Here is a 25,415-nt window from a genome sequence, read left to right as displayed (position 1 = left end):
TGGAAGAGCCGCATGGAATATTACCTGAGAACTGAAGTAGACATGTGGTTCTCCGTAACTGAGGGCTTCTCTGAACCAACGGATGAAAATGGAAGAGTACTAGAGTCCTCACGATGGTCCGCTGATCAAAAATGGAAGTCGCAAGCAAATGCCAAAGCGGTGGTCACCATGCAATGTGGATTGAGCTCCGAGCAGTTGATCAAAGTTGGTCCATTTAGAAGTGCAAAGGAGCTGTGGGATAAGTTGATTGAGCTTAATGAGGGCACCAAAGACTCAAGAGTTGCAAAGCGAGACCTTCTCATCAACCAAATGCAGAACTTCTTGATGAAGGAAGGTGAAACCGTGAGTCAACTTCACGGAAGGTTCAAAGAACTACTAAATGGACTTCATGCCATCGGAGAAAGGTTAGAAAATAGAGATCTCATCAGGTATGCCTTGAAATCTTTCCCTAGAGATTCATTGTGGTCATCCATGGTGGATGCCTACAAAGTGTCAAGGGATTTATCAACTGTTAAGTTAGATGAATTATTTTGTGAACTTGAACTGCATGAACAAGCTAATGCAAGCCATAAGGAGAAGGGTATAGCTTTGGTTGCAGGTGAAAAGAGCAAGAAAAAGGGGAAGGAGAAGAAAAAGGAAAGGAAGGAAGAAACTTCATCCGAATCAAATCATGGAAGTGATAGCAAGGAGGAGAGCTCATCAAGCGAAATGATAAATTTCATAAAGAAAATGATGAGAAGATCACGAAGATTCAACAAGAATGATGTGAAAAGGATGTTGACGGATAACAATAGAAGAGGTAAATTTCATGAAAATTCTAAAGTTTAAAACTGATGTGGTTTGCTATGAATGTCATAAAAGGGGACATGTCAAGAACGATTGCCCGGAAGTGAAGAAGCAAGAAGACAAACTTAAGAAGAAGAAGAAGGCCTTAAAAGCCACTTGGGATGATTCTTCTTCAAGCTCATCAGAGGAAGAAGTAGAGAAAAAGACAAGACACGTGGCACTTATGGCATTGAGCAATGTAGAGAGTAGTGAAAGTGAAGGAAGTCAAGATGAAGATTCATCAAGTGAGTCATCATCTAGTGATGACGAGGTAACTTCTCCCAAGCTTGAAAAGATGTATGCTACCATTGCATGTTTAACTAATGCTTTGTCAAAATCCAAAAGTAAGATTAAAAAATTGCAAAATGAGTTGAAAATGACTTGAACATGAAAATATATCATCATGTGACTATTGTTTGCATCATGAAAATAGTCATACTTCAGTACATGAACTTGAAAATGAGAATGCATCTTTGAAAATGCAAGTAGATGATCTTAGAAAGACATTAGAAAAGTTTACATCAAGCTCCAAATACTTAGACATGATTTTAGGAGCTCAAAGGGTTGTTTATAACAAGGCTGGTTTAGGATATAAACCAAAACAAAAGGAAATGAACTTCATGTCTTTGACCAGTAGAAATAATGTTTCAAAGGTTAAAACTGTGCAAGCTTGGGTACCCAAGCAATATGTTATTGATGTTACTGGACCCAAGATTTGGGTTCCAAAATATTTAGTTTATCGTGCTTGAGCAGGCATGCGCCAAGGGGGAGCATCCAATCATATGGTTCGTAGATAGCGGATGCTCTAGGCACATGACGGGAGACTCATCAAAATTTTCATCACTAAAGAACAAGAACAAAGGTACCGTATCATTTGGTAATAGTGGTGAGCTTAAGGTTATAGGAATAGGAGATATTAAAATTTCTGAACAATTTATGATTAAGAATGTTTTATTAGTGAAAGGCATGACTTTTAATCTTTTAAGCATTAGTCAATTGTGTGATTCAGGATATAGGGTTGAGTTTAACTCATCCCAATGTTTAATTAAACATAATGAACTGAACACCACCATGCTTATAGGCCATAGAAAAGAAAACATTTATCAAGTTAAGCTATTTGGTGCTACTAACGTGTTTGCTAAGTGTTTCATGTCAAAAGAAGAAGAGACTTGGCTTTGGCATCGGAGACTTGCTCACACCAACATGAGGAACATCAGAAAGCTATCTAGAGGAGAGTTGGTGCAAGGCTTGCCAAAGTTGAAATTTCAAAAGGATAAGTTATGCGATGCATGTCAAATGGGTAAGCAAACCAAAGCTACCCACAAAGGTAAAAATATCATGAGTACTTCAAATGCATTAGAGCTTATTCACATGGATTTGTTTGATAGCAGTAGATATGCATCCTTAAATGGTAGTAGATATTATTTTGTGATAGTTGATGATTACACTAGATATACATGGGTGTTTTTCTTGAAACATAAGGATCAAACCTTAGATACCTTGATTGCTTTTTGTACAAGAGTAGAAAATGAAAAGAATCACAAAATAAATAGGATAAGAAGTGATCATGGAGGTGAATTCAAAAATGATAAATTTACACGATTTTGTATTGAAAAAGGATATAAACATGAATTCTCTACCCCTAGGACACCTCAACAAAATGGAGTTGTTGAGAGAAAGAATAGAGTTTTACAAGAGGCTGCTCGAAGTATGCTAAATGAATATTCTCATCCTAGCTACCTTTGGGCTGAAGCAATAAACACGGCTTGTTATGTGCAAAATCGAACTCTAATACACAGATTTTTAAACAAGACACCACATGAACTATGGTTTGGAAAACCTCCAACAATCAAACATATTAGAGTGTTTGGGTGCAAGGTATACATTCTAAACACCAAAGATCACTTAGGTAAATTTTCTCGCTAAGGCTGATGAGGGTATTCTTGTAGGATACTCAAATCATAGCAAAGCATATAGAGTATACAACAAGAGATCTAAAATAGTTGAAGAATCTCTAAATGTTGTCTTTGAAGAAAATTCATCTTCAAATCCAACAAAAACAATTGATTTAGATGAACCATTTCAGTTGGAAAGTTTAACATTGACCGAGGGAAACAATCAAGGGGGAGGGATTCAAGAAAGTGAGGATGAAAGAATAGAAAGCCACCTCTTGAGAGTGTGGTTATCACAACTCAAGAACCAAGACCCACTAGAACAAATGTTAATCATCCTATAGACCAAGTCGTGGGAGATATCACACAAGGGGTGAGAACTCGATCATTCTTTCGAAATGAAGGAAGTCAAGTAGCCTTGATTTCCAAAATTGAGCCAAAATCTATAGACGATGCCTTGCTTGATCCGGATTGGATTTTAGCTATGCAAGATGAATTGGCTCAATTTGAAAGAAGTCAAGTTTGGGACTTAGTTCCTAGACCCAAAGAAAACTTCCATTATTGGTACAAAATGGGTCTTTCGTAACAAGCTTGATGATAAGGGAGAGGTTGTGAGAAATAAAGCTAGATTAGTTGCAAGAGGATTCAATCAAGTAGAAGGATTAGATTATGATGAAACATATGCACCTGTAGCTCGATTAGAATCCATAAGAATGATGCTAGCATTTGCTGCTCACAAGGGTTTCAAATTATTTCAAATGGATGTGAAGTCAGCTTTCTTAAATGGATTTATCAAAGAAGAGGTTTATGTTGAGCAACCACCGGGGTTTGAAAACTCAGAGTTTCCAAACCACGTGTTTAAGCTTAAAAAGGCCTTGTATGGTCTCAAACAAGCACCTCGTGCTTGGTATGAACGGTTGTCAACATTTTTAGTGTCTAAGGGATTTCATAGAGGGCAAATTGATCCACATTATTTTTGAAAAATAGTGGAAATGATATTTTTGTGGCCCAAGTATATGTAGATGATATTATATGTGGTTCTACCAATAAAGACTATCTAAATGAGTTTATAAATCACATGGAAAGCGAATTTGAAATGAGTTTGGTTGGTGAACTGAATTTCTTCTTAGGACTACAAATCAAACAAACTAAGGAAGGTATACATGTTCATCAATCTAAATATGCAAACGAAATTTTCAAGAAATTTGGAATGGAAAATGCCAAAGAAATATCTACCCCTATGGCCACCAACACAAAACTAGATAGTGATCCTGAAGGAAAAGATGTTGATCCAAAACTATATCGTAGTGCTATAGGTAGTCTCCTCTATCTTACGGCTAGTAGACCTGATATATTATTTGTCGTAGGTATGTGTGCAAGATATCAATCTTGTGCCAAGGAGTCGCATCTTAGTGCAGTGAAACGAATTCTACGATACTTGAAAGGAACGCAGAATGTAGGATTATGGTACCCTCGAACTGAAACTTTTGATCTTGTGGGCTATTCCGATTCTGATTATGCTGGTTGCAAATTGGATCGTAAAAGTACTAGTGGAGGATGTCAGTTTCTTGGATCGTCTCTAGTAAGTTGGACAAGTAGGAAACAACATTGTGTAGCACTCTCCACAACCGAAGCTGAATATATTGCTATGGGAGAATGTGTTTCACAATTGTTATGGATGACTCACACCTTAGCGGACTATGGACTTACCTATAAAAATGTTCAAGTTCTTTGTGATAATGTAAGCACTATAAATTTAACCAAAAATCCAGTTCATCATTCTAGAACAAAACACATTGAAGTGAAACATCATTTTATACGAGATCATGTAACTAGGGGTGATATTGTACTTAATTATGTTGAATCAAAATCAAACCTAGCTGATATCTTTACTAAACCACTTCCCGAAGCTGAATTTAGTTACTTAAGACGAGAATTGGGAATGTGCTCCGTAGTCTAAGAAACCACTCCATGATCACTTTAGAACCTTAACTAGAATGCATCTCTCACACACATAGAAAATACCTTGTTTGTGTATTGTGTAACTTAGATGGGATGAGATGCTAGGATCATCTATTTGGTTCATAATGCTTGTTATGATGCATTACTTTGAGCTAAATGATGAAATTTTTATGAATCATTCATTTGACCAACCATGGGGAAGACCAATACAAAATTAATATGTATTTGGTTCAAAGATCATGGTTGGACATTCCATATCGACTAACTCGATCTCATACTTTGATTTAGGCTTATCTTGAAACCCTATGTTAATTTGTTTCAGCGATTCAATCAACTGATATTGGTTATCAGCTGACTGAACTCATATCAGTCGACTGTTTCAGAATATCAGTCGACTGATTAGGTGAAATCTCAACATAGAACAAAATCGAGTCAGACTGGATTTTAAATTCGACGTCGACTGACCCGATACAGAAGCAAAATTGACTCGACTGGATTTAAAGAAATTCCAGTTAACCTAACCTAGTAAATCTTCGACTACAGAACTGACACAACGGACTCGACTGGATTTTAAATCCAGTCGACTGAGCTAGTTAAATGTTAACACAGAACCAAACGACTTGACTGGATTTTAAAGCCAGTCGACTGAGCTATTTAATCTTGGACACAGAATCGAAATGGACTCGACTGGAGTTCCATTTCAGTCGACTCACCTCGATTCAGTCGACTGATCTCATGAATCAGTCGACTGACTTAAACCCAGCGCGTTTTAAAATCATGCGAACCTTGCAAACCTAACCCTCGCGTTTTATTTCCCGAGTCGACTGCGCGCTTTCCCTTCTTCCGGCCACGCCAGTGTTTCTCCGATGTCTCCGACGACGAACCTAGCCCTAGTCGTGCCTTGTTCCATGTTTCCCCTGCCTTGCACGCGTCACAGCTTCCTGCATACGCCTCTTCTTCTTCGTCTGCTTTGGTGAGCATCAGTAAACCCTAACCTTCCAGTCTCTATTTTTGCTTCCTTTGGCCTCCGATTTAATCGTAGATGATTACCTCTTATCCTAGGTGATTATTCCTCTCTAGTGAGCGCGCCGCTGTTGCTTGGATTCCTTCACAGCCATGGCACCGAAGTATATCCCTTTTCATTCCTATTTTTTTAATTCGTATCATATTGTTGTCACTAATCCTTTGTATTGCTGTTGCATTCATGCATTCATGTAGAAGTAAGGCTAGGCGTGTTGAGGGTGGTCAGGGTTCATCTAGGGCCTCTTCCAAGGGGAAGGGTCCTGCTGAACGCCCTAGCAACTTCAAGATCATACCTGCTAGGTTTCTGGATGAGCGATTCTTCCGTGATTATTGTCCTGATATAATGAAAATCATCGCTCATTACCAGTTAGCCACCATCCTTTTCTTGTACCACCACCATCAATTTAGACCTAGTAGCTGCATTTTATGACAACCTCCATTGTGTGAGTGATGAGCCACTTCTCTATCGTACCCGTGTAGCCAAGCGTGATCTTGACTTTTCGCCGGCTATTTGGCGTAGTTTTCTGGGTTGTCGTCCGGCCGACAACGCGTTTGTCTGTTATCCAGTACTTCACGAACCCCTTTCTGCTCCATTTGACCATCTTACTATTGATGTTATGTTTGAACATTTCTTTCACCGAGCCCGACCACCGCATAAGAAGATGTTTTCTGCCCAAGGTCTTTCGGCTCCGGACAATATTCTGTATAAGGTCATTGTAGGATGTCTACTCCCTCTGGTCACACGTGGTCAGACTTATGTTAGGTTTAGTCATCTCTTTCTCATGTATGCCCTTCGTCAGAGATTAGAGGTTGACATAGGCCTACAGATGTTTCATTGCATTGTCCACTTCACCATGCCTATCCAGAAAAAGATCCACATGCCTTTTCCCCACCTTATTACAGCATGGCTTGCATCCTTAGGCATTGATGTGGCTAGGGACAGGGCAAACATCAAGCCTCTCACAGATTACGACCGCATTGGATCTAAGGAACTTCTCCCTAGCTGGGATGAAGAAGGTGTATCATGCCATGGAGTGGGAGGACGACCACGATTATCACCTCGACGAGCTTGGCGGTGACGAGGCTGAGGGAGCAGAGGGAGCAGAGGGAGCAGAGGGAGCTGAGGGGGCTGAGGAGGCACCAGCTTTGCCAGCTCCAGACTGGATCTGATGATGATGAGGCTGAGGAGGATATGGGCGACTACCTGGATCGAGCTTTTGCAGTCTGTGGATACTCGGATTTGAGGAGTTACGTCTCGAGATTTCTAGCCGTTTTGACGCTCTTGAGGGGTCTGTTGCTCATCTGACTTCGATGTTTCAGGCTTGGATGTTCGATCATCCTCCTCCATAGACTTCTACCTCCGGTGGGGCGCCGACTAGTGACGATCCTCCGCCCATGGATCTTGACTGATTTCATTTCTGATGTTTTGTTTATGTTACTGTGACTATGCTACTTTTCATGGTTGATGTATCTTAATGCTATGCTTCCTTTCTTGTTTGAAGCACTTGTATGGATGACTTTCTTTTGAAGTAATTTGATGGTCTCATTTTGTGGATGTTGTTTGGTGTTTGTGTGTATTGTTTTCATGTGTTTATATACATATTAATGTTCTGTTGTCTTGATTACTATATGTGTGTTACAAGACCATCTGAATGCATGCATGGTTTTAGGGGGAGGTCATGCTCTTTATATCTTCATATGTGCATGTGTTATTTGTGTTCTCTATTTTGATATTTGTCAAAGGGGGAGAAAACCATGCTCTAAAGTTGTTGGGTTGTCAAACATCAAAAAGGGAGAGATTGTTGTTGCAATCATGCCCATAAGTTATATTTTGATGATTGACATCAATAAACTTTAGAGCACAAGATAAGAAATCTAACTTGTGCGTCAAGTGTGTAGGAAAGTCCTTACAGGGTAAGGCAAGTGTGAGGAAAGTCCTTGCAAGTGAGAAGTCCTGAAAGTAAGGCAAAAGGAAAGTCCAAGAGGGTCGAGGAGCGAGCTCTTGGCATTAGAAAGTCCTTACGGGGTAAGACAAATGGTGGAAAATCCTTGCGGGTGAGAAGACCGGACGTAAGGCAAAAGGAAAGTCCAAGAGGGTCGAGGAGCGAGCTCTTGGCACGGGAAAGCCCTTACGATGTAAGGCAAATGAAGATCAAGAAGGTCGACGACCAGACTCTTGATCAAGCGAGGAAAGAACTCGGTAAGACTTCATTTCAGCCACTCAATCCTGGTGTCAGTCGACTGGTGTGGTAGGACCAGTCGACTGATACTAGAATACTATGCCTGATACTCTGCTTTAGTCGACTGAAATTCATGCCAGTCGAGTGAGTTTTCTCTGATCAGTCGACTGATTCTTGAAACCAGTCGACTGAAGTTGTTTCGAGAGCAAACAGAAGAGAATCGACTCGACTGGATTTCCACATCAGTCGACTGACATTGATAGACTAGACTGGATCTTTGCATCAGTCGACTATCTCTGTTTCGGAAGCAAACAGAATGTAAAATGACTCGACTGATCATTCACATCAGTCGACTGATAGCAAAACAGTCAACTGATGGGAAAAGTCAGTCGACTGGAATTTGAAATTTCGACAGAATCAGGCGTGACTTCAGCAGTTCAGTGGTCATTTTCTGACATTGACCAAATCAGTCGACTGGGATGGTAAAACCAATCGACTGATGACTTAAAAACTGAACTGGTTTAAATGGTGAGAGCTCTTCATGGAAGAAAGAATCAATATTGTTTATGCTCCAAGTGCTTGTGCTCTAGTGATCAAGAAACCAGCTGGTGTTCATCCACAAAGCTTGGAGCAACCTCTTGAAGAAGAAGAAGCATTCTCATTGTGTAACATCTCTTCTCTTCTTCTTCTTTGTATTGCTTGGTTGTTTGTATACAACCTGTAATCTGTTGTAAGAAGGTTTCTCCGCCTTCGGGGTTTGTCTGAGAAGGAGAGGATATAGTGGAAGAGTGAGCTGAGTGAAGATCCTTGGATTAGTCGCCTCAAGGAGGCGGATACCAAGTAAATCCTTCTTGTTAGCATTGTTGAGTTGAGAGGTTGTGTAGCAGCAATTTCTTCATCGACAAAAGTTCAAGCTTGATCAAGTGAAGCTATTCAACCCCTCTTCTAGCTCACAAGGTCCTTACACATTAAAATTAAGCTATTAATAATTCTAAAAATATTCATTTATTTTTAATAAAATTAAACGTTTTTAAAAAATTGCATTTTCTTTCACTAATCAATATCGTAAGAAAATTTACCGACGGTTGTTTAATTTTATGAATAGTTTTAAATCTAAAAAATTTGAATATCTTAAATTTTAATTAAAATTAAAGTAAGACACACCCTTTCTATATTTTTGATTGATCAATTGAAGTAGAGTGAAATTATAGGGGATTAAATGAATCAACCTATATATAACTGACGACGACTTGTTACACGAAACAAATCGTAACCATCCGCGCGAACAGGTTAAGGAACAAGCAGCGGCTAATGGCCTACACTTTGGGCAATTTTTTTCTCTCTCTTTGTTTTTATTTTTCTCTTCTCCTATTTATACTCCCGCTCACATCCCCTCTTTGTCTTCTTCGGGAATACTCCGTTGATCGCCGCTTTCCTAGGGTTCACATCGAACTCTTCTCGCATCTCGTTCCTATCCCCTCGATGCTCGGTTCGACACCGCCGTCGTTTTCTGTGCGCTGATCTCCCGGTTGTGCGTCGACCAGTCGTCGCCTGCCTCCGCTTCGCTTCATATCGATCGATCCGTTAACGTTACCAGTCGTCTGGGTTCGGCCACGTTGAGGTTCTGGTAGATATTGGTCCGATCGTCGTTTGAAGACCCTCGGAATCGCCTCTACCGTTTCTGGGATCGTTGAATTCGGTAAGCGACTCGATTCCTGTCATTCGTTTTGAAGAAATTTACTTGAAATATTAAAATTAGTTATGCCATTTTATCACTATATGCTGTTAGATATCGGACTCATATACGGGTGCCAAATTGGATTGTTAGTTTGTGGTCAATGCACTGGTTGTGTTTGATGTATCCTTTGTTTGTCGTTGCCAATTTCATGGCTTCTGTTGATATGGATCTTTAAATATTCATTAGCTTGAAATTTTTAGTTGGCTATAAGCTGAATCTGGTAGACTTTGGAGGTTATCTAGGATATCTAGTTGCCTAAGAATGTTAAATTTTCTAGAGATTTCAATGTTTTGAATCATACCTGTGATGCAAGAGAACACTGGTCTGGCAACTTCCAACTTTCTTATGAGATTTCATGACCGATGATGTTTGAGATAGGTAATATTCTCCTTTTTGGCCTTATGATCGTTTAATGTTTGCATAAATGATGTCTAGATTTATATTTGATAGATATTGGTATTTATGATGTTTCTGATCAGTCTGTAACATGTTAATTGGGAATGTTGGAGAAAACCAATATTATCAATTGAATACCACTGTGTTAGTCCCAGTTAAACAAGTTTCAATATCTTTGAGCTCCATGCTCCACTCACAAATTTCTAGCCCTTGAGCATTATACAATCTCCATAATTTCCATGTCCACAAGCTCTATGAACTCCACTTTGTCCATGCCTCTAGTTTACAATTTCCACAATTGCCACATCTACAAGTTCCACTTGGTTCATGTCTTCATGATCTCCATTATCATCATGTTTCATGTGCACTATCCAAGTACTTGTACACTTGGTATACATATCAAAAAATAAAATACATTTAGCTTAAAACCATGTTGCCAACTCATCATATGGTCTAACCCAGACACCAACTCCCAAGTAACATAGGTGACAATGTAAGAATATTGATAAGTATGATAATATGTATTGATAAATTGGAACACTATAAAGAGAAGAGAGTTTTTTTTTTACAAGACTATGTATCCTTTTTGTGCTCCAAGGTCTAAGGGCATTTTTTTTTCTTAACATTTTTTCTGGTTGAATCATTTGTTGGACTAACAGATGGTATTCTTTTATTTTTCATGAGTAAAATTAATTAAATGTTAAAATAAATTAGTCAGCACAATTTTAAAAAATTCAGAAGAGGTTGTAATTATATTGGGTTATGTTATGATATTATTAGTATGAATTGTATAACTTGATTATTTGGATGGACTAGGTGATAGTTCTAAAAGTTCTATAGGATTTATGAATTGCTATGATTAATTTTATGCATTATATGTTAGATTAAATACTTTTTCATATGGATTGCTTATTTTTTAAATTATAGATTGTACAGATTTTATTTTATTTTCTTTTTGGTGCTTGTCAATGTATGATGCAATTTTTTAATATGGACAGTGTATGCACCAATGTTTCACATTTTCTGCCATCACTTGACTATTCATCACTTGCATCTGTTTTTGAAAACTTTAATTCTAATTTTTCATACGTCCATCTAGCTTTGTATCACAGTGCTGGGATTTGTTTGCAGAACAAGATTCATTTATTTAGTGTTTGTTTGACTTTTTGGTGGGTAAATATATATTTTTTTTCTCAGGCGTGCCATATTAACTTGATTAATTAGGTTCTCCATTGGTCTAAGTATAATTGTATTCTTTTATGACCAGAAAGGTAAAAAACAAATCTTCCGAAGATTTGTTTTTTGTTGCCAAATATAAGAGCTTGTGATATCATTTATTGAGATGAAGCCAGATAAGGAAGGGCTGGATTCACTTAGCACTTTCATCAGACAAGCAATTGGGAAGGATCCATTTTCTAGAACTGGTGATCATCTGGTCCAATGGTTAAATTTACTCTGTTCATAATACCAGCACGTATGTTTCTGGTTTCAAATTCCTTAAGGTTTAAAGTTGGAAAATTGTGCAGGTGGAAAGCAGATCCCTTTTGAACTATGGAAGGGTGAGCCCACTGACGTGAATGAGGCTAAGGAACCTAGTTGTTCTTCAAATGACAATGAATATGCATTTAAGCGAACAAAAGCCTCATGTGAACAAATGCAAGCACTTAGATTTCCTGAAGCTGTTTTAGCCTTTGCTCAAGCTGCTGCAAGGGCGAATGGTGAGCCTGAAAAATGTATGTCAACTCTCTAAAACAGGTATTTGGGATGCAACTAGGAGTAGGTTTTTAAGTTTGGCAAAAACAAAGAGTTTGGTCTCAAGTTAATAAATGTGCATTTTCTTCTTTTGCCAGATATTCCAGGATGGCCTTTTCTTTCATCACCTAAGGTTCAGTTTCAGAAGTGTGAAAAATGTTCTCGAGAGTTCTGCTCTACAATAAATTATAGAAGGCACATACTTGTGCATAGGCGCTCCCTAAACATTGATAAGGTCTTTACCCTTTGAACTTCTTTATTTTAAGTCGCATCTTCATTTTAAATCTTCTTTTATCTACTTTAGTAGGACAATGGACATCCAATTCTTTTTCCTTTATGAGCTAAAGATATGTACATAAGTACAAGACCTGCTTTGGTGATACCATTATGTAAATAAAATCTCTTCTTCTCTAGTTTCCCTGTCGTTCGAAATTATAAATTACAACTGTATTTAATTACTACCCACAGTATTTTATAAGTCCACATCACTTTTTCCAAAGGAGCCTGTTATTTGCATGAGTATATTGTTCAATTGTTCACTATTCTTCCTGCCTTGCTTTGTGGACATACCAGAAATGGAAACGTGACTCTTATACCTTATGGTTTGAACTTCATTGAAGAAAAAAAATTCTATATTCTCATCAACATTAAATGATTATGCTATTTATATATTCTTATGGCTATTTCATCACCTGATTTCATTTGGATAACTATTCCTTGGCATTTATAGGATTTTCCGAGGAACAGGGACTTTCTGGGTTTATTTTGGGACAAGGTAACTATTTTCTTTAATCATTAATTTCAGTTGCACAGTCCTTTTTACTTGAGAGGAAAATATCACTTTTAAAGAGTGACTAAATCTCAAACAGTCCACTTACGTTAAACTGGTAGTTTTTTGCCTTTTGGCTCTTCTCATGCTGACATAGAATAATCCAGTTCATATCTAACTACTTAGTTTGGTTCTTTTCTGTTCATAGCATTGACTTTTAGTGCTGCATTTCAGCTATCTTTGGAGGATGGCAAGGATGTTCTTTCTTTCATCAATATGGGTATAGAGGTGAAATCATTCTCTTCAACATCTTACATTTTTCATGATTCACTTTAAAATTGTGCTTTATTATTAATATTAATTATTATTATTCTTTAAGTTCTGAAACATTGACTGATGCTCTTTCTAGTACAAATCCCACTGTAATGTCAAAATTCACTTGTGAACTGTTGTCTATACAAGCCTGATTGGCTTACACTTATGTACTCCCTGTTATTTTCATTCTCTTCAAAAGGTTATCATGTCCTCTTATATACATCATTTCGGAATACTAAGTAGAAGTTTGCTAGTTTTGCATTAAATTTATGGAGAGAATTTCTGATAAGAAATGCATGTGCAGGAGGTTAATGGTTCTTCACTTGTGAGGTCATTGTCTTCATGGATAAGGAAACCATTATTTTCTTCTCTACCACAGGCATATGTCAAGGCTGGATCTGCTTTATTGGTAAAAAAAAACAAATCCTTCCAGCAATTGGCTGATGATGCATGTTCTTTCAACCACCATTATATAACTTATTATAGTTTTATAGGATTTGATCCAAGAAGAGCCTTCCAGCTCTCGATTATCCTCTGAGGAACTATTTGGCATCCTTGATAATGCAAGTGAAAAGACCTTTTTGTCTACTGGCACAGCTATGTCAGTGCAAAAGTTCGTGTTTGATGGAGAAGTGTCAAAGATTGCATTGGAGATGAAAAACTTGATTGCTTGTGTTAGCTTCATGCTTGAACAAAAACTGGTAGAGCAAAAAAATATCAGTTTCTTATAGTTGATTCATCATTTTAGACAATGTAGTGTAGGGAAAAAAATCTTTGACCACACTGACACAATTGCAGGTCAAAGCATGGCATACTGATAAGGATGCAGAGGCTTTGAAATACCACAAGTTGCTTATGGAAGAAGAGGAAGGTGTTAAGAGAAGGTAATCTAAATTTCAACATTTAAGATATAGCTTACATATCTGATTGAAGCAAGAAAGTTCTTGCTAAGCCTTTTAATATCAAAGCCAATTCTGTTTCCTGTTGTTAGATCCCTTTTGGTTATAAGGTGTGTTCCAATACATGGTTACTATCTTGTCTCTAAAGAAGGTTTGAAATCATTATTTTTGAACTTTCTGTTGAAAGAGAAAAGACCAATATCCTCCTTTCTCTCTTAAGGCAGTGTTTCCTAGAAGTGAAAGAAGGTGGGAAAGAAACATATGGTATTGGGGAAAGATAGGAGATAGTAAAGAAATGGAGTGATTCCCTTCTTATTGTTTCGTTGGAGAAGAAACAAGAGACATGTTTCCTAGGAGTGAAAGAAGGTGGGAAAGAAACATATGGTATTGGGGAAAGATAGGAGATAGTAAAGAAATGGAGTGATTCCCTTCTTATTGTTTCGTTGGAGAAGAAACAAGAGACATGTGAAACTTTTTTCCATTGTTTCTTTGGAGGGGAAGAAACAAAATTTAATAATTTAATTTTTTAAAACATAAAAAATGGAAAATAATACTAAATGGATATTAAAATTTAGTTTTAAGTTTTGATCTTTATGAAGTAGTTGGCCAAAATCAACTGTGGCAACCTTCTGACTGATTTGGGCAGAAAGCAAAGAGAAGAAAGACAAAAAAAATTTCTTCCACTGCTTCCTTCCCTTTTCTTACCCTTTTTCTTTCCTCTACTTTGTATGCCCAAGGTAACACTTTGCTCTTTATGAAATAGTTGGCTGAAGCTAATTGTAGTGGTTTTCTCCCCAGTGGTTCTCTTTGCTCTTTAACTTACCTTTCTTTTCATAGATTTTCATACCTCTCTTTTCTTACCTGATTTTTCTGTCCTCCACCTTGTCTCCACAAGGTAACACAACCTAAGTCTAAGCAGCCAAAGTCCAGCATTTGGTCAAAGTTAGGGTCAACTTGGCCGAAATGGTTTTGGCCGGAGAAGATTCAATTTGGCCGAGATGGATTCAACTCGACAGAAGTGGTCTGCAAAGGCAAAGCATGAGTGTAGGAGGTTTGGAGGGGAGACAAATAGTTGCCTCCAAATTGCCCTCATATGGTTTGTCACACTTCTTCAAGGTACTGCAACAGACCTCAAGGCCCATAGTTCCCCTTTCATAGGCCTTGATTCCGTGAATGTCAGAGCTACATTCGTTTGATCACGTCTCGGTTAGGCGATTGTCTATCCTTTGGCCAACTACTTATTTCTAAGTAAATTCAAATAAAAAATTACCAATCTAGTTACCCTTTCATAGGCCTTGATTCCGTGAATGTCAGACCTACATTCATTTGATCATGTCTCGGTTAGACTATTGTCTATCCTTTGGCCAACTACTTATTTCTAGGTAAATTCAAATTAAATATTACCAATCTAAAAGCTAACTGAAACACTTGTAAAACTAAATTCCTACTTTGCAATTGTGGTGCTTATTGCATCCATTCACACTATGGTACAAGCATTGGCATCCATATGATTTTGTTCTGGGCTTCCAGTGAACTTGTGAAGTCTACACTGGTATGTGACTTGAAACATTGTATTGAACTATTGAATTAAGTGCCAACTATAATTCATGTTTGCTAGTGAAGGTTCGTGGACACATGCAAATCCTTGTAGTTTGTAAATTTTTTGTTATGAAATATAAACAAAACTATATTTCAATCTTGAAGAATAAGTAGATTGATTTATCCTCAGAAAAACTAAAATCTGCCCTGATTTCAGGGAAGCTGAACTCCTCGAAAGGAAAAGATTGAAGAAACTTAAGCAGAAAGAACAGAAATCAAAGGACTTATTTGAGGAGGAAAATAGGGTTTCTTCACCAATAGCTGAAAAAAATGATTCCCCTCATTCAGATTTCAATACTACAGAGAGAGAAAATGAAGGCCATCATCCTGTGGAACTTAATGAATCTCTAGGCCCTGCTGCAGCAATTGATGTTAGAATGGATACCGAAGTTGCTGATTGTAATATTGCTCAATATCATATGAATCCCAGGCATTCTTTTTTGACCCAGTATAAACCAAAAAGAACCATTCGAAATGGGATTACAGTTAAGTTCCCTGGAGCAAAACCTTCAGTTTCAATGAGGTATGCCCCTTACAAGGACCTGAAGGCCACCTCATCGGCCTCCAAGAAGATTTGGACACAGAAAAATAAACATGAAGAGGCATCATATAACAGAATTGATAGGATTCATCAAGATCAGTCAGTCAATCCTGATAGTTCTGAAGTTATAATTGGCTCTATTCTTGTCGCACTTGGAAGTAGTGATAGAACAAGAAGTAAGCCTGACAAGCTTCATACTAAACAGCACAATATCAAGCCCCCAAACGAGATGCTGTGGAAACCTGTAGGTCTCCATGAAAACAGGAGTGGTACGAGCAGTGTGTCTAGTACGTGGAAAGAAAACTTCATTGTGCGTTCATGTGAAGAATTCACCGACCCAGTTCCTGCTGATGAGACCAATTTCTCTCCGGATGAGAGGATGGACAGTACTTCTGAGGCACAGCAGGATCTTTTGATGGTGCAACCAAGTAATGGACCAATTTTATTCTCAAGCAAAATTTCAGAAGCTTTTCTCGCACAGCGTAAGAGTCTTTCCCCCACTAATTAATGCAATATCTTAATTAACTAGGCGTGATGATACATCTTAAACATGATTTAACATTCTTTTTTATGCAGGATGGAAGGAGGCTATTGTAGCCAATCATGTGAGGCTAGTTTTACCATCTGAAGTTGAAGTATTTGATGATTATGATACTGCTGAAAACGGCCACTACGAGGTAATGCCTGAAAACCCATGTGTACCAAATGGCCTGGAGAAAGGGCATGATAGCTTTGTAGGTGGCAGGTCCGGTAGCACAGAGAAAGAGTCGCTTAGAGCAGGCTCAATCGAGCCTTCAAATTCTTCCAAGCACAAATTTAGAACTAAGCCTGAAAAGAATAGCAAACTAAAATATGTTCCAAAACAAACACAAGGCCATGGGATTAGATGAGGTGGAAAACTAGTTTAGTGTCATTGTAAGATGTAGGCTACGTGCAGAAGCTGCGGTTTTAACAGATATCTTCTGTTCCTTTCACAGTGATGGTGATTCCAAATTCTTGAAATATCTTAGGTTTGGCGTATCACTATCGTCTTTTCTTGTTAATCTAGAACACTTACCTGCAATTTGTTATGTCGCCAAGTCGATAATTCTTCTCCTTAAGGTAATTCAAAGCTGCATCATAATAATAAATCATTCCTTTTTCTTCATAATTATTAGTGTCCGTTTATGTTAAATTCTTCCATTTCTTTTACCGTCTTGATCAACTGCAATCTGAGACGTCAAAAGGCATCCAAATCATATGATCCTGAAACATAGGAATTGCTCAGAGATTCTCTTCGTATATGATCATACGAGGACATTTCTTTTGTGTGCAACAGTGGATGGATCATTAAAAAGGAAAACAAATGAGGAATTTTAGTAATGCATATTGTATCTATTGAAGCTTGTGTGGCTCCGCTCCGCGTTCGGTAATCAACCTCTCAGATTTCTCGTCCTATTAAAGAAAAATATACACATTTGAACAGTGGAAAATTGAGTAAATTATTGAACGCCGACCCTTTTTTTTTTTGTATATAGATGAACTTAAATAACTCATTTTAAGTCAACAATATTTTTTAATATAAATTTTACTTTCACAAATTTAATGATACCTTATTTTCTTAAATGATAAAATTTCAACTTTATGGTGAATAACAAGATTATGCCAGAGGGAAGATCTTTTGTACTTTTATAAAGTCAGAGGCGCATTTTGAAAATTCTAAAGATGTAGAATATATTTGGAAAAACTACAAACTTTGAAGGTCTAATGAGGGGCCATTTTGAGACCTATATTTTCAAAAGGGTCATTGTCTTTAGAACAGACTTTTCAAGAAGGGGTCTAGTTTGAGAATTTTTTAAACTAGTTGACGTTTTCTGAGCATTTTCTGAGAATTTCTGACGTTAAGGGTTTGCCTTGCCTTCCGCTGCTCGCTTCCCTCCGCTCCGAGCCGCCTGTCTTTCTCTCTCAAAATGGCGTCTTCTTCCTTCTCAGCGCCGGGCCGAAGCAGCGGTGGCGATGGAGTGCTGTCCAGCGTATCGAGATCGGTGTCGCGATCTGCGATCGTCGCGCGAGACAGGGCCAGGGCCGCCGCCGCCGAGGCCTCCACCGTAGCCAAGAAGCTCCTCCTCAGCACTGGAAAGGCCGCGTGGATAGCAGGAACAACATTCCTCGTGCTCGTCGTCCCCCTCATCATCGAGATGGACCGCGAACAGCAGCTCAACGATCTGGAGATGCAGCAGTCCGCCCTCCTCGGCGCCCCCTCCGCGCCTCTGCCTTCCTAAAGGGCACGCCTGAGACAGAGGCGATCCAACCCCATCCTTCGATTGGCTTTAGGGTAGTCGGATTTTGTTTGATGATCCACAAATACTTCAGTATTCTTTCATGTTGATTTGAATCATATCTTGGATTTCATGGATGGTGATCCCATTTGGTTGTTGTCAGTGATTCCTTCTGACGAAGGTAAAATTAGGGTAAAGGAAAGATGAACTTTGATGCTATCCTCCGATCGCCTAAACAATTGAGCTTGACTGTTGATCTGTTAATAATAATTAGCAACTGGGCATCTTGTATTGTGCATTAGGATACTGTTAGATGAATTCTTTGCCCATCAAGAATAGAAGTGTGAATCTTAACAGATATCACCTTCTAATTGCTTAAGATTTATAGATCGTTACCTCCTTCAGCATATGCAACCTGCTACTTTAACTTGCCTTTTTTACAATCATTCTTCTTCCATTGCAGTTTTTATGACTCTCAAAAGCTGCCTTTGCTTTCATATAGTGATTGATACTAGGTCTTTTTTTGTTACTTTGATCAAATTCTTGGCCTCTAGAACTTCTGCTGGAGTTTTTGATAGTACTTGGATTCATTTTATTTCACATGCATGGATGTGTTGTTAACAGAATTTTCTTCTTTGGTTTAGATTTATGTACATCCTTCTCTTCTAGTGTTGGCATTGTTTTGTTCAACCTTTCTGAAGGAATGTGGAGAATCAAATGGTTAACTTTGTGATAAAGCAAGGAGCTCTGATTCAGAGTAACAATCAAGATCACTTATAACAGGACTGATGAATGTTTATTCATAGCATCTAACAATTCGCGGATACCGTTTACTTGGGGATTTGCCGTATCGCCTTGATAGAAAATCAACAATTTCCTATCCACATCAAGCCAACTGCACCCTGGTTTCTTTACCATGTCTAGTTTTCTCATCCTTGTTCTCAACTCAGCCACACAGTCCAATCGGCCATGTGCTTCATGTATTCCGCAAAGAGCCACATAGTTGCTAGCATTCCTTTCCTCTAATTCAAACAATCTAGACGACGCGATCTCTCCGACCTTTATGTTCTTGTACATCACACAAGCACCTAATAGTGCTCCCCAAACACTGGAAGTTGGTTCCATGGGCATTGTCCCAATAATCCCTAGGGCTTCTTTGATCCTTCCTGAACGACCAATAAGGTCCACTAGACATGCATAGTGCTCGGCTCCAGGCGCCACACTGTGAACATCTTGCATGGATTCAAAGATCCTCATGCCCTGGCTCACAAGCCCAGAGTGACTGCAACTGGACAAGATCGAAGTGAATGTTATGCAATTTGGCTTCATTCCTCGTTCTATCATTTCTTCATACAGTCTCAGTGACTCGTAACCGTCGCCATGGACACCGTAGCAAGAGATCAAAGTCGACCATGTAACCAAATTCTGCCTGGTCATTCTCGAGAACACCTTCTGTGCATCACCCACGCAGCCGCACTTAGCATACATATCGATCAGAGAATTGCCGACTGTGACATCGCAGTCGAACAACAAACACCGAGTAACTCTACCGTGAACTTCCTTCCCTCTTCTCAAGTCTCCTTCCCTAGCACATGCACTCAAGATGCTTGGAATGGCCATGAAATCCTCCTCGACCTCGCATTTCGACCGACGATAAAGGGCCAGTGCTTCCGCTGAACATCCAAGCCTTGCGTAACCAGAGACAATAGAATTCCACATAGCACTGTCCCTTTGAGGCGTTGTTTCAAACAAGTAGCGGGCATCATCCAGGAGCCCACATTTCGCGTACATATCCATAATGGAGCTCCGGACGATGAAACAACCTTCGTGCCCGAGGCATATGGCCCAGTTGTGGAACGCCATGCCTCGAAAGCGATCTCCGACGGCTGCACAGACCTTGAAGAGAGATGGAAGCGTGAAGTGGTCGGGACGAAGTCCGGAGTGCAAAAGACTGCGGGGAAGAGAGAGGAGGGCCCCGAGTTGGTCAGCGAGGGGCGCTTGGGCGTAGGAGGAGAGGAGGATGTTCCAGGAGTGCATGTTCCGTTGCGGCATCCGGTCGAACACCTTGCGGGCGAGGAGGATGCCCGAGCAGCGGGCGTACATGAGGACGAGGTCGGTCTCGAGCGTGACGTGGGGGAGGAGGCCACGGACGACGACCTGCGCGTGGGCTTCCAGCCCATCGCGCAGGCTCGACGAGGAAGCACTCTTTCTCAAGCACGACGAGAGGAAGGTCGACAAGCCGTCGGCAAGGCGACGGCGTGGCATCTCAATGCCATGAGACACATGCATGCGACCACTGAAAATAAATTAAAATAATTGAAATTTAAAAAATAAAAAAATTTGAATTAATAGAATAAAATTTATTTCAGTTTAATAGAAATTTGGCTCACCGCGCGCAGGGGCCCCACAACAACAGCCCCCAACAATACACCAGCAGAAGTAAACCAACCAGAGCGATTCCCTTTAATTAATTCCCTTCCCTTCCATCCTTCCACTGATCGCGTCAAGCAAAGTCGGCGGTGCATTTATCGCCCCCAACAGCATCCAATGCCAAGTCCATTTAGCCCTGGGGCCCCCTGCTCTCCTCTTCTCTCCTGAAGGTATCCTATGAGCCGCCTTCGCCCTGTTTACTTCTACTCTTTTTGAATTCAAATCGCTCCAACACACACCACCAAAAAGCTTCCTAAATATCCAGCTAATTCCATCAAAAGGGCCCCTTCCTGTTTCGGGTCCCACAGTATGCTCTCAGCACACGGCACACCCCATCACTCACTTTGCCTCTGCCTTGTCGCCTTGGAATGAATGAATAGAAGATGAGCTACCTTCTCCCGACGGCCCCACACACCATCTGCGTCCATCCATCCAAAAGTAAAAAGTCCTCCGTATCATCTTGGAACCTCGCAACGCCATTGTTATTACTGTCAGCAACCTTCTCTTGCAAGCCTTTTCAGACATATATATGTGCTCTTGAAACATAGATTCGTGTTTCAGTTGTTGCTGGCGGCTGTGCGTCATGTCAGGCGCCTCTGCAGAGTCGAGGGCCATCCAAGTGACTGGCTCCCCTCCGCTGAGAGAAGGGCAGGAGGTCGACGAAGGAGCACCGGAGGCTGGCGATCCCGACCACTGCTGCCGCACGCCGACGTCGGCGGAGAGCAAGCTACCGCCGGCGCCGCCGAATTGCCCGCCGGCGCCGAGGAAGCGCAAGTGGAGGCGGCGGCGGCGGCCTCCGCCGCCGCCGCCGCTGCAGCAGCAGATGGAGCTCATCTCGGCGGAGGCCCAAGAGCTGGAGCAGCTGTTCCAGCGGAGAGATCGCGCGGCCGACGAGCCGACGGCGCAGGCCAAGAGGATGAAGGTTCGAGATTCTGACAGCGGCAGTTAAATTAATTATACTAACGCTCACCTTTTCTTTTGTTTCAATATATATAGATTTAATTTCTCTCAGAATTGTGATAGATTTATCAGTGTGATTGTTCATTTCAGTCCGTGATCAGATGGAAACCGGTCGAATTATTCTGTAGCCTTCGACTTGATTCGGAATTTAAAAGTTCTTGAAATGATGCATCATACGAACTATAGCTATCTATCTATCTATCTATCTTCCTTGTTGCTGATGCAAGAAGGTGGGATGTTTTGGCAGCATGCATGCATTAAGGTCTCCATCCAAACTCGACGTACTTCATACGTCTCTCTCTTGTAATTAATTTGCAATTATTATTATTTTTTTACATAAATTGTTAAGATAGGCTTATTAGTCAATAGCAAAAAAATATAAGAAATATATCTGTTACGTGCAATAAATGATTCGTGTCACATTCACGTGCACGAGGGAGTAGTTAGCTTTTGGTGAAGTAGGGAACAAAGTAACTGGTAAAGTGTTGAAAGTGGGCGGTCAGTTTGATGGAATTCGAACAAAACTATTAATTTTTACTGTTTTTTGTGCGAAAATGTGCCGAATAAAAAAGAGAGAGAGAACAAGTCCATTTAATTGGATTTATGTGATGTCCTTTGTATTTAGAGCATGGTAAAGACAGGACAGGGCATGCACAGTGAGAAAACGACGGAAGGAAATGTAAAAATAAATAAATAATAAATAATAAATAATAATAATAATAATTGTAAACGGTGGAGGAATCGCCGGCGGCGTGGTGCAATCATGAGTGAGAATCGGGGTGTGGAGCCCACGTCCGTATATTGTAAACGACAGCGTTGCAGGGAATCCGAGGGGTGGGAAACAACGAAAGACCTCTTTCTTACCTGTACGAGTACCCGTGGAGCTAGATAGCGTGTGGGGACCGCTACATCTGGATTCCTGACGAATCGACGAGGCGGGTAGCCGTTGGTGGAGAATTCCGCTTGCGGACGATGGAGGATTAGGTCCAATATAATTATGCTGTAAATTTTACAAAATTATTTATTTAATTTTTATACTATTTTTATTTTTTTGAGAGGATCGATTTCATCTCATAAAAATACAATTTTCATTGGTGATAAAAATAAATCAAAAAACATAAATGAATCCTAATGGATAATCAAATATTATAAAATTTTTAAAATTTTCAAGTATAATGTATTTTGAATTAAATTTAAATTCTAAAATAAAAATCTTTATTTAAATTACAATGAGAATTAATTTTTATTTTTCATAGGATGATTATCACTACTAACTTATGCACGATCAAATTTAGATGTAACTCAATGAAGATCCAAATGATTGATGTTAAAGAATTGATGAACTCGAATTCAAACTCAAAACCTTAAGAAGGCCTGCGATGAGTGCATATAGATAAAGAATCAATTCGCCACTCTCAACTTAACTTCAACTAAATCACCTTCGATGATTCTGATGAGCTAAACTTATTTAATTCCTTCTCTTCTTCAGTAAAATGTGAAATTCTCCATCTCAGTGGTTCTACATGATGGGTCTTACGACAATTCGTGAAGAAGATAAATCGAGAAATTACAATTGACCACTATAGGGAAGGATATTGTCTCGGCTTCGTTGAGATTCGACTCTTAACCATTTAAGCAAGTCTGTCTCCACAGTAACCAACTCAATCATGTCCCGGAGACTACTTAATTCCTTCTCTTCGCACCTACTTCAATTGGACTAGATTTTGTTCAAGTGAAAATCGGTTACCGATTGAAGGGCAGCAAACCCAAAAATACACCAAAAATGCATGAAATACTTGGGGAAAAACTTCTGGGCCGAAATTGGGCCTATTTGGGCCACGACGGCGTTCTATTTTTCATCCCAAGTCAAAATTGATTTGGTTAAAGAGTTGACGGAGATGGATTCATTGAACAGGTTAAAAAAGCTTTGAAGTACAAAGTACATTAAATCTGATCAGAAATATGGTAAACATGGTTATTAAGCAGGATCATAGAATGGTTCTGGTAACGTATTCGATCGTCAGTGGAGATAAACTAATAACAAGTTTATTAAATCTGAGATAAGCAAGAACGCACGAGTGTTCTCAGGAATGATCCTCCCACGGCAATGGAATCAGTTCAAGTAGATTAGTCAATTATTAAAATGAGTGCGATCCAATTGAGTCGCTTTGATTGATGTGTCGCTTTCAGCGGGGCTTTACGACGAGGAAGTTCTTGTCTTTCTCCAACCTCGCCATGGCGCCTGCTTCCAAGGTGAGCTCGACGTCGATGCTCCGACCGCCTTCTCTGCCGGGGTACAGGTACACCATCCCGTCGAACTTGTTGTTGGAGCCGCTGCGGACGCGCTCCGGCTTGCCGAAGCTGAAATCCACATCGTAGACCTTGAACCTGGGCGAGCTGCCCACCGCCACGCAGTTCATGCCGGCGTCGCTGTAGTAGAATAGCTTCGGCGCCGCCTCGTACTCTTCCAGTCGTTTCTTGATCGCCTCCGCATTGTGCGCCTCGATCACCTGTTGAAAAAAGACTTTTTTTTAAAAAAAAAATGCTTACAGATTTTGACGCGAGAACGAAGGAATCTATTTAGAAATACTTGTTGCAGCATTCCGGCAGCGAATGCCGGTGGGCTGATCCGGCGGCAGTACCTGTGAATATGGCTTGGATGAGGTTGCCGAAGTAGGCTTCCGGCATAGGGGGATCGACGCGGGAGCGGCAGTCGGCGAAGATGGCGAAGACGGTAATGTCTTCCGGCTTGAGCGCGCGCGCCCTGCTCACGGATCTCCACACGTGAGCGCCCAAGGATTGGAAGGTAGACAGGGGCTTGGCCGCCGGAGGCAGGCCGGCGTTGGCGCGGACCTTGAGGACGTCGACGGCGGTCTCGGAGAAGGAGAAGACGCGCGCCACGAGGGGCTTGGCGGGGCCGTTGGGCTCCGCGCTCGTGGTCGAGGGCGGTGGCCGGCCGGGAGCTGGAGCGGCAGACGCACCGAACGCGCGAACGTGCGGTCGTGGACTGGGAACGGTATCACGCCATCGCCGCTGCTGCGGGTGAGATCCGCCCACGACGCCATGAACTGCCACGTGGAGTTACCGTCGAGGATGGTGTGGTTGAAGGAGCACCCGATGGCGATGCCGCCGTCGAGCTTCGTGAACTGCACAGCGAGGAGCGTGCGATGAAGCCCCTCGAGGTTCATGACTCCGGCGTACGGGACGAGCTGCAGCAGCATCTCGGCGTTCTCCCCCTCCGCCAGCTCCACCACCGACACCCCTTCGCAGGCGGCCTCCACCACCTCGGCGCCCACCAGTCCCTCCCCCTCGCACTCCACGAACAGCACCTTCTCCTCATCCTGCCTCAGCCTCCCCGCCAACGGATAGTAGTACTCCAGCGCCGCCGCCAGGCCCTGCTTCAGCCGCTCCACCGCCTCACCGAACTCCGCCGCCGCCAGCTTGTACAGCATCAGCTTCTGGTTAATTGTAGTAGAACGTGATGTAAGGCAAGTCGAACGTCACCAGCGCACACGTCCCCTTCTCCGGCGCCCTCCTCGGAAGCACCATCGCCTTGTTAGTGATCTTCACCGCCTCCATCTCCGACGCTCCGTTCTCCACCGTCATTCTGGACAGAGAGATGCAGTAATCGGCGATGTGAAGCGCAGTAGAGCAGAAATGGAGGAGGAAGCCATTGATGAGGCCTTAAGCAGTTGGCAGAGTGGAGCATTGAAGAAGGCCGCAGAGCGCGTAGTTCGAGGTTTAATGGCAGACCGCAGAGTTGTCTTTAATCGGCCCAATGGGCCAAACAAATGGGCTTGGCCCACGCCAACTTGCTCTCATTGACGCCGTATGGGTCTGCGTCACGTGAGCGGAGACGTTACCATTGGCGTATCG

At 40.9% G+C, this 25,415-nt stretch overlaps 5 protein-coding genes and 1 pseudogene across 6 annotated transcripts; 4 read left to right on the top strand and 2 right to left on the bottom strand.

Annotated features, from left to right (window-relative positions):
• The first annotated feature begins 3,927 nt into the window (after nt 1-3,927).
• On the top strand, nt 3,928-6,132 carry LOC141836997 (secreted RxLR effector protein 161-like). The gene is made up of 2 exons (XM_074724488.1): nt 3,928-4,388; nt 5,898-6,132. The coding sequence occupies exons 1-2, from the start codon at nt 3,928-3,930 to the stop codon at nt 6,130-6,132; spliced, it is 696 nt and encodes a 231-aa protein (XP_074580589.1).
• A 3,165-nt stretch (nt 6,133-9,297) lies between these two features.
• LOC141841199 (uncharacterized) lies at nt 9,298-16,978 on the top strand. 2 transcript variants are annotated; one of them, XM_074729331.1, is made up of 11 exons: nt 9,298-9,581; nt 11,284-11,440; nt 11,543-11,749; nt 11,867-12,003; nt 12,499-12,543; nt 12,772-12,825; nt 13,157-13,261; nt 13,347-13,553; nt 13,651-13,736; nt 15,508-16,373; nt 16,468-16,978. In XM_074729331.1, the coding sequence occupies exons 2-11, from the start codon at nt 11,359-11,361 to the stop codon at nt 16,779-16,781; spliced, it is 2,103 nt and encodes a 700-aa protein (XP_074585432.1). In that variant the 5' UTR covers nt 9,298-9,581; nt 11,284-11,358; the 3' UTR covers nt 16,782-16,978. The 2 variants fall into 2 exon arrangements, with proteins under 2 accessions (XP_074585432.1, XP_074585433.1); XM_074729332.1 differs by lacking the exons at nt 9,298-9,581; nt 11,284-11,440 and having other exon boundaries at nt 11,665-11,771.
• An 833-nt stretch (nt 16,979-17,811) lies between these two features.
• LOC141841120 (mitochondrial import receptor subunit TOM9-2-like) lies at nt 17,812-18,528 on the top strand. The gene has a single exon (XM_074729242.1). It carries the CDS (start codon nt 17,841-17,843, stop codon nt 18,150-18,152), a length of 312 nt encoding a protein of 103 aa, XP_074585343.1. The 5' UTR covers nt 17,812-17,840; the 3' UTR covers nt 18,153-18,528.
• A 395-nt stretch (nt 18,529-18,923) lies between these two features.
• Nucleotides 18,924-20,414, bottom strand: LOC141836996 (pentatricopeptide repeat-containing protein At5g04780, mitochondrial-like). Its single transcript, XM_074724487.1, has one exon. The coding sequence runs from the start codon at nt 20,412-20,414 to the stop codon at nt 18,924-18,926; it is 1,491 nt and encodes a 496-aa protein (XP_074580588.1).
• Nucleotides 20,415-20,966: 552 nt separating this feature from the next.
• On the top strand, nt 20,967-21,759 carry LOC141841119 (uncharacterized). The gene is made up of 2 exons (XM_074729241.1): nt 20,967-21,501; nt 21,630-21,759. Exons 1-2 carry the CDS (start codon nt 21,163-21,165, stop codon nt 21,699-21,701), a joined length of 411 nt encoding a protein of 136 aa, XP_074585342.1. The 5' UTR covers nt 20,967-21,162; the 3' UTR covers nt 21,702-21,759.
• A 1,966-nt stretch (nt 21,760-23,725) lies between these two features.
• Nucleotides 23,726-25,145, bottom strand: LOC141836995 (BAHD acyltransferase DCR-like; annotated as a pseudogene).
• Nucleotides 25,146-25,415: the final 270 nt, after the last annotated feature.

The sequence above is a fragment of the Curcuma longa genome, chromosome 11 (genome assembly GCF_044706935.1).
Source record: "Curcuma longa cultivar G26 ecotype Majalengka, Jawa Barat chromosome 11, ITB_CL_G26_1.1, whole genome shotgun sequence".
NCBI lineage: Eukaryota > Viridiplantae > Streptophyta > Magnoliopsida > Zingiberales > Zingiberaceae > Curcuma > Curcuma longa.
Note: the sequence above shows the minus strand (reverse complement) of the source record. Positions and strands in the feature narration are given on the sequence as shown.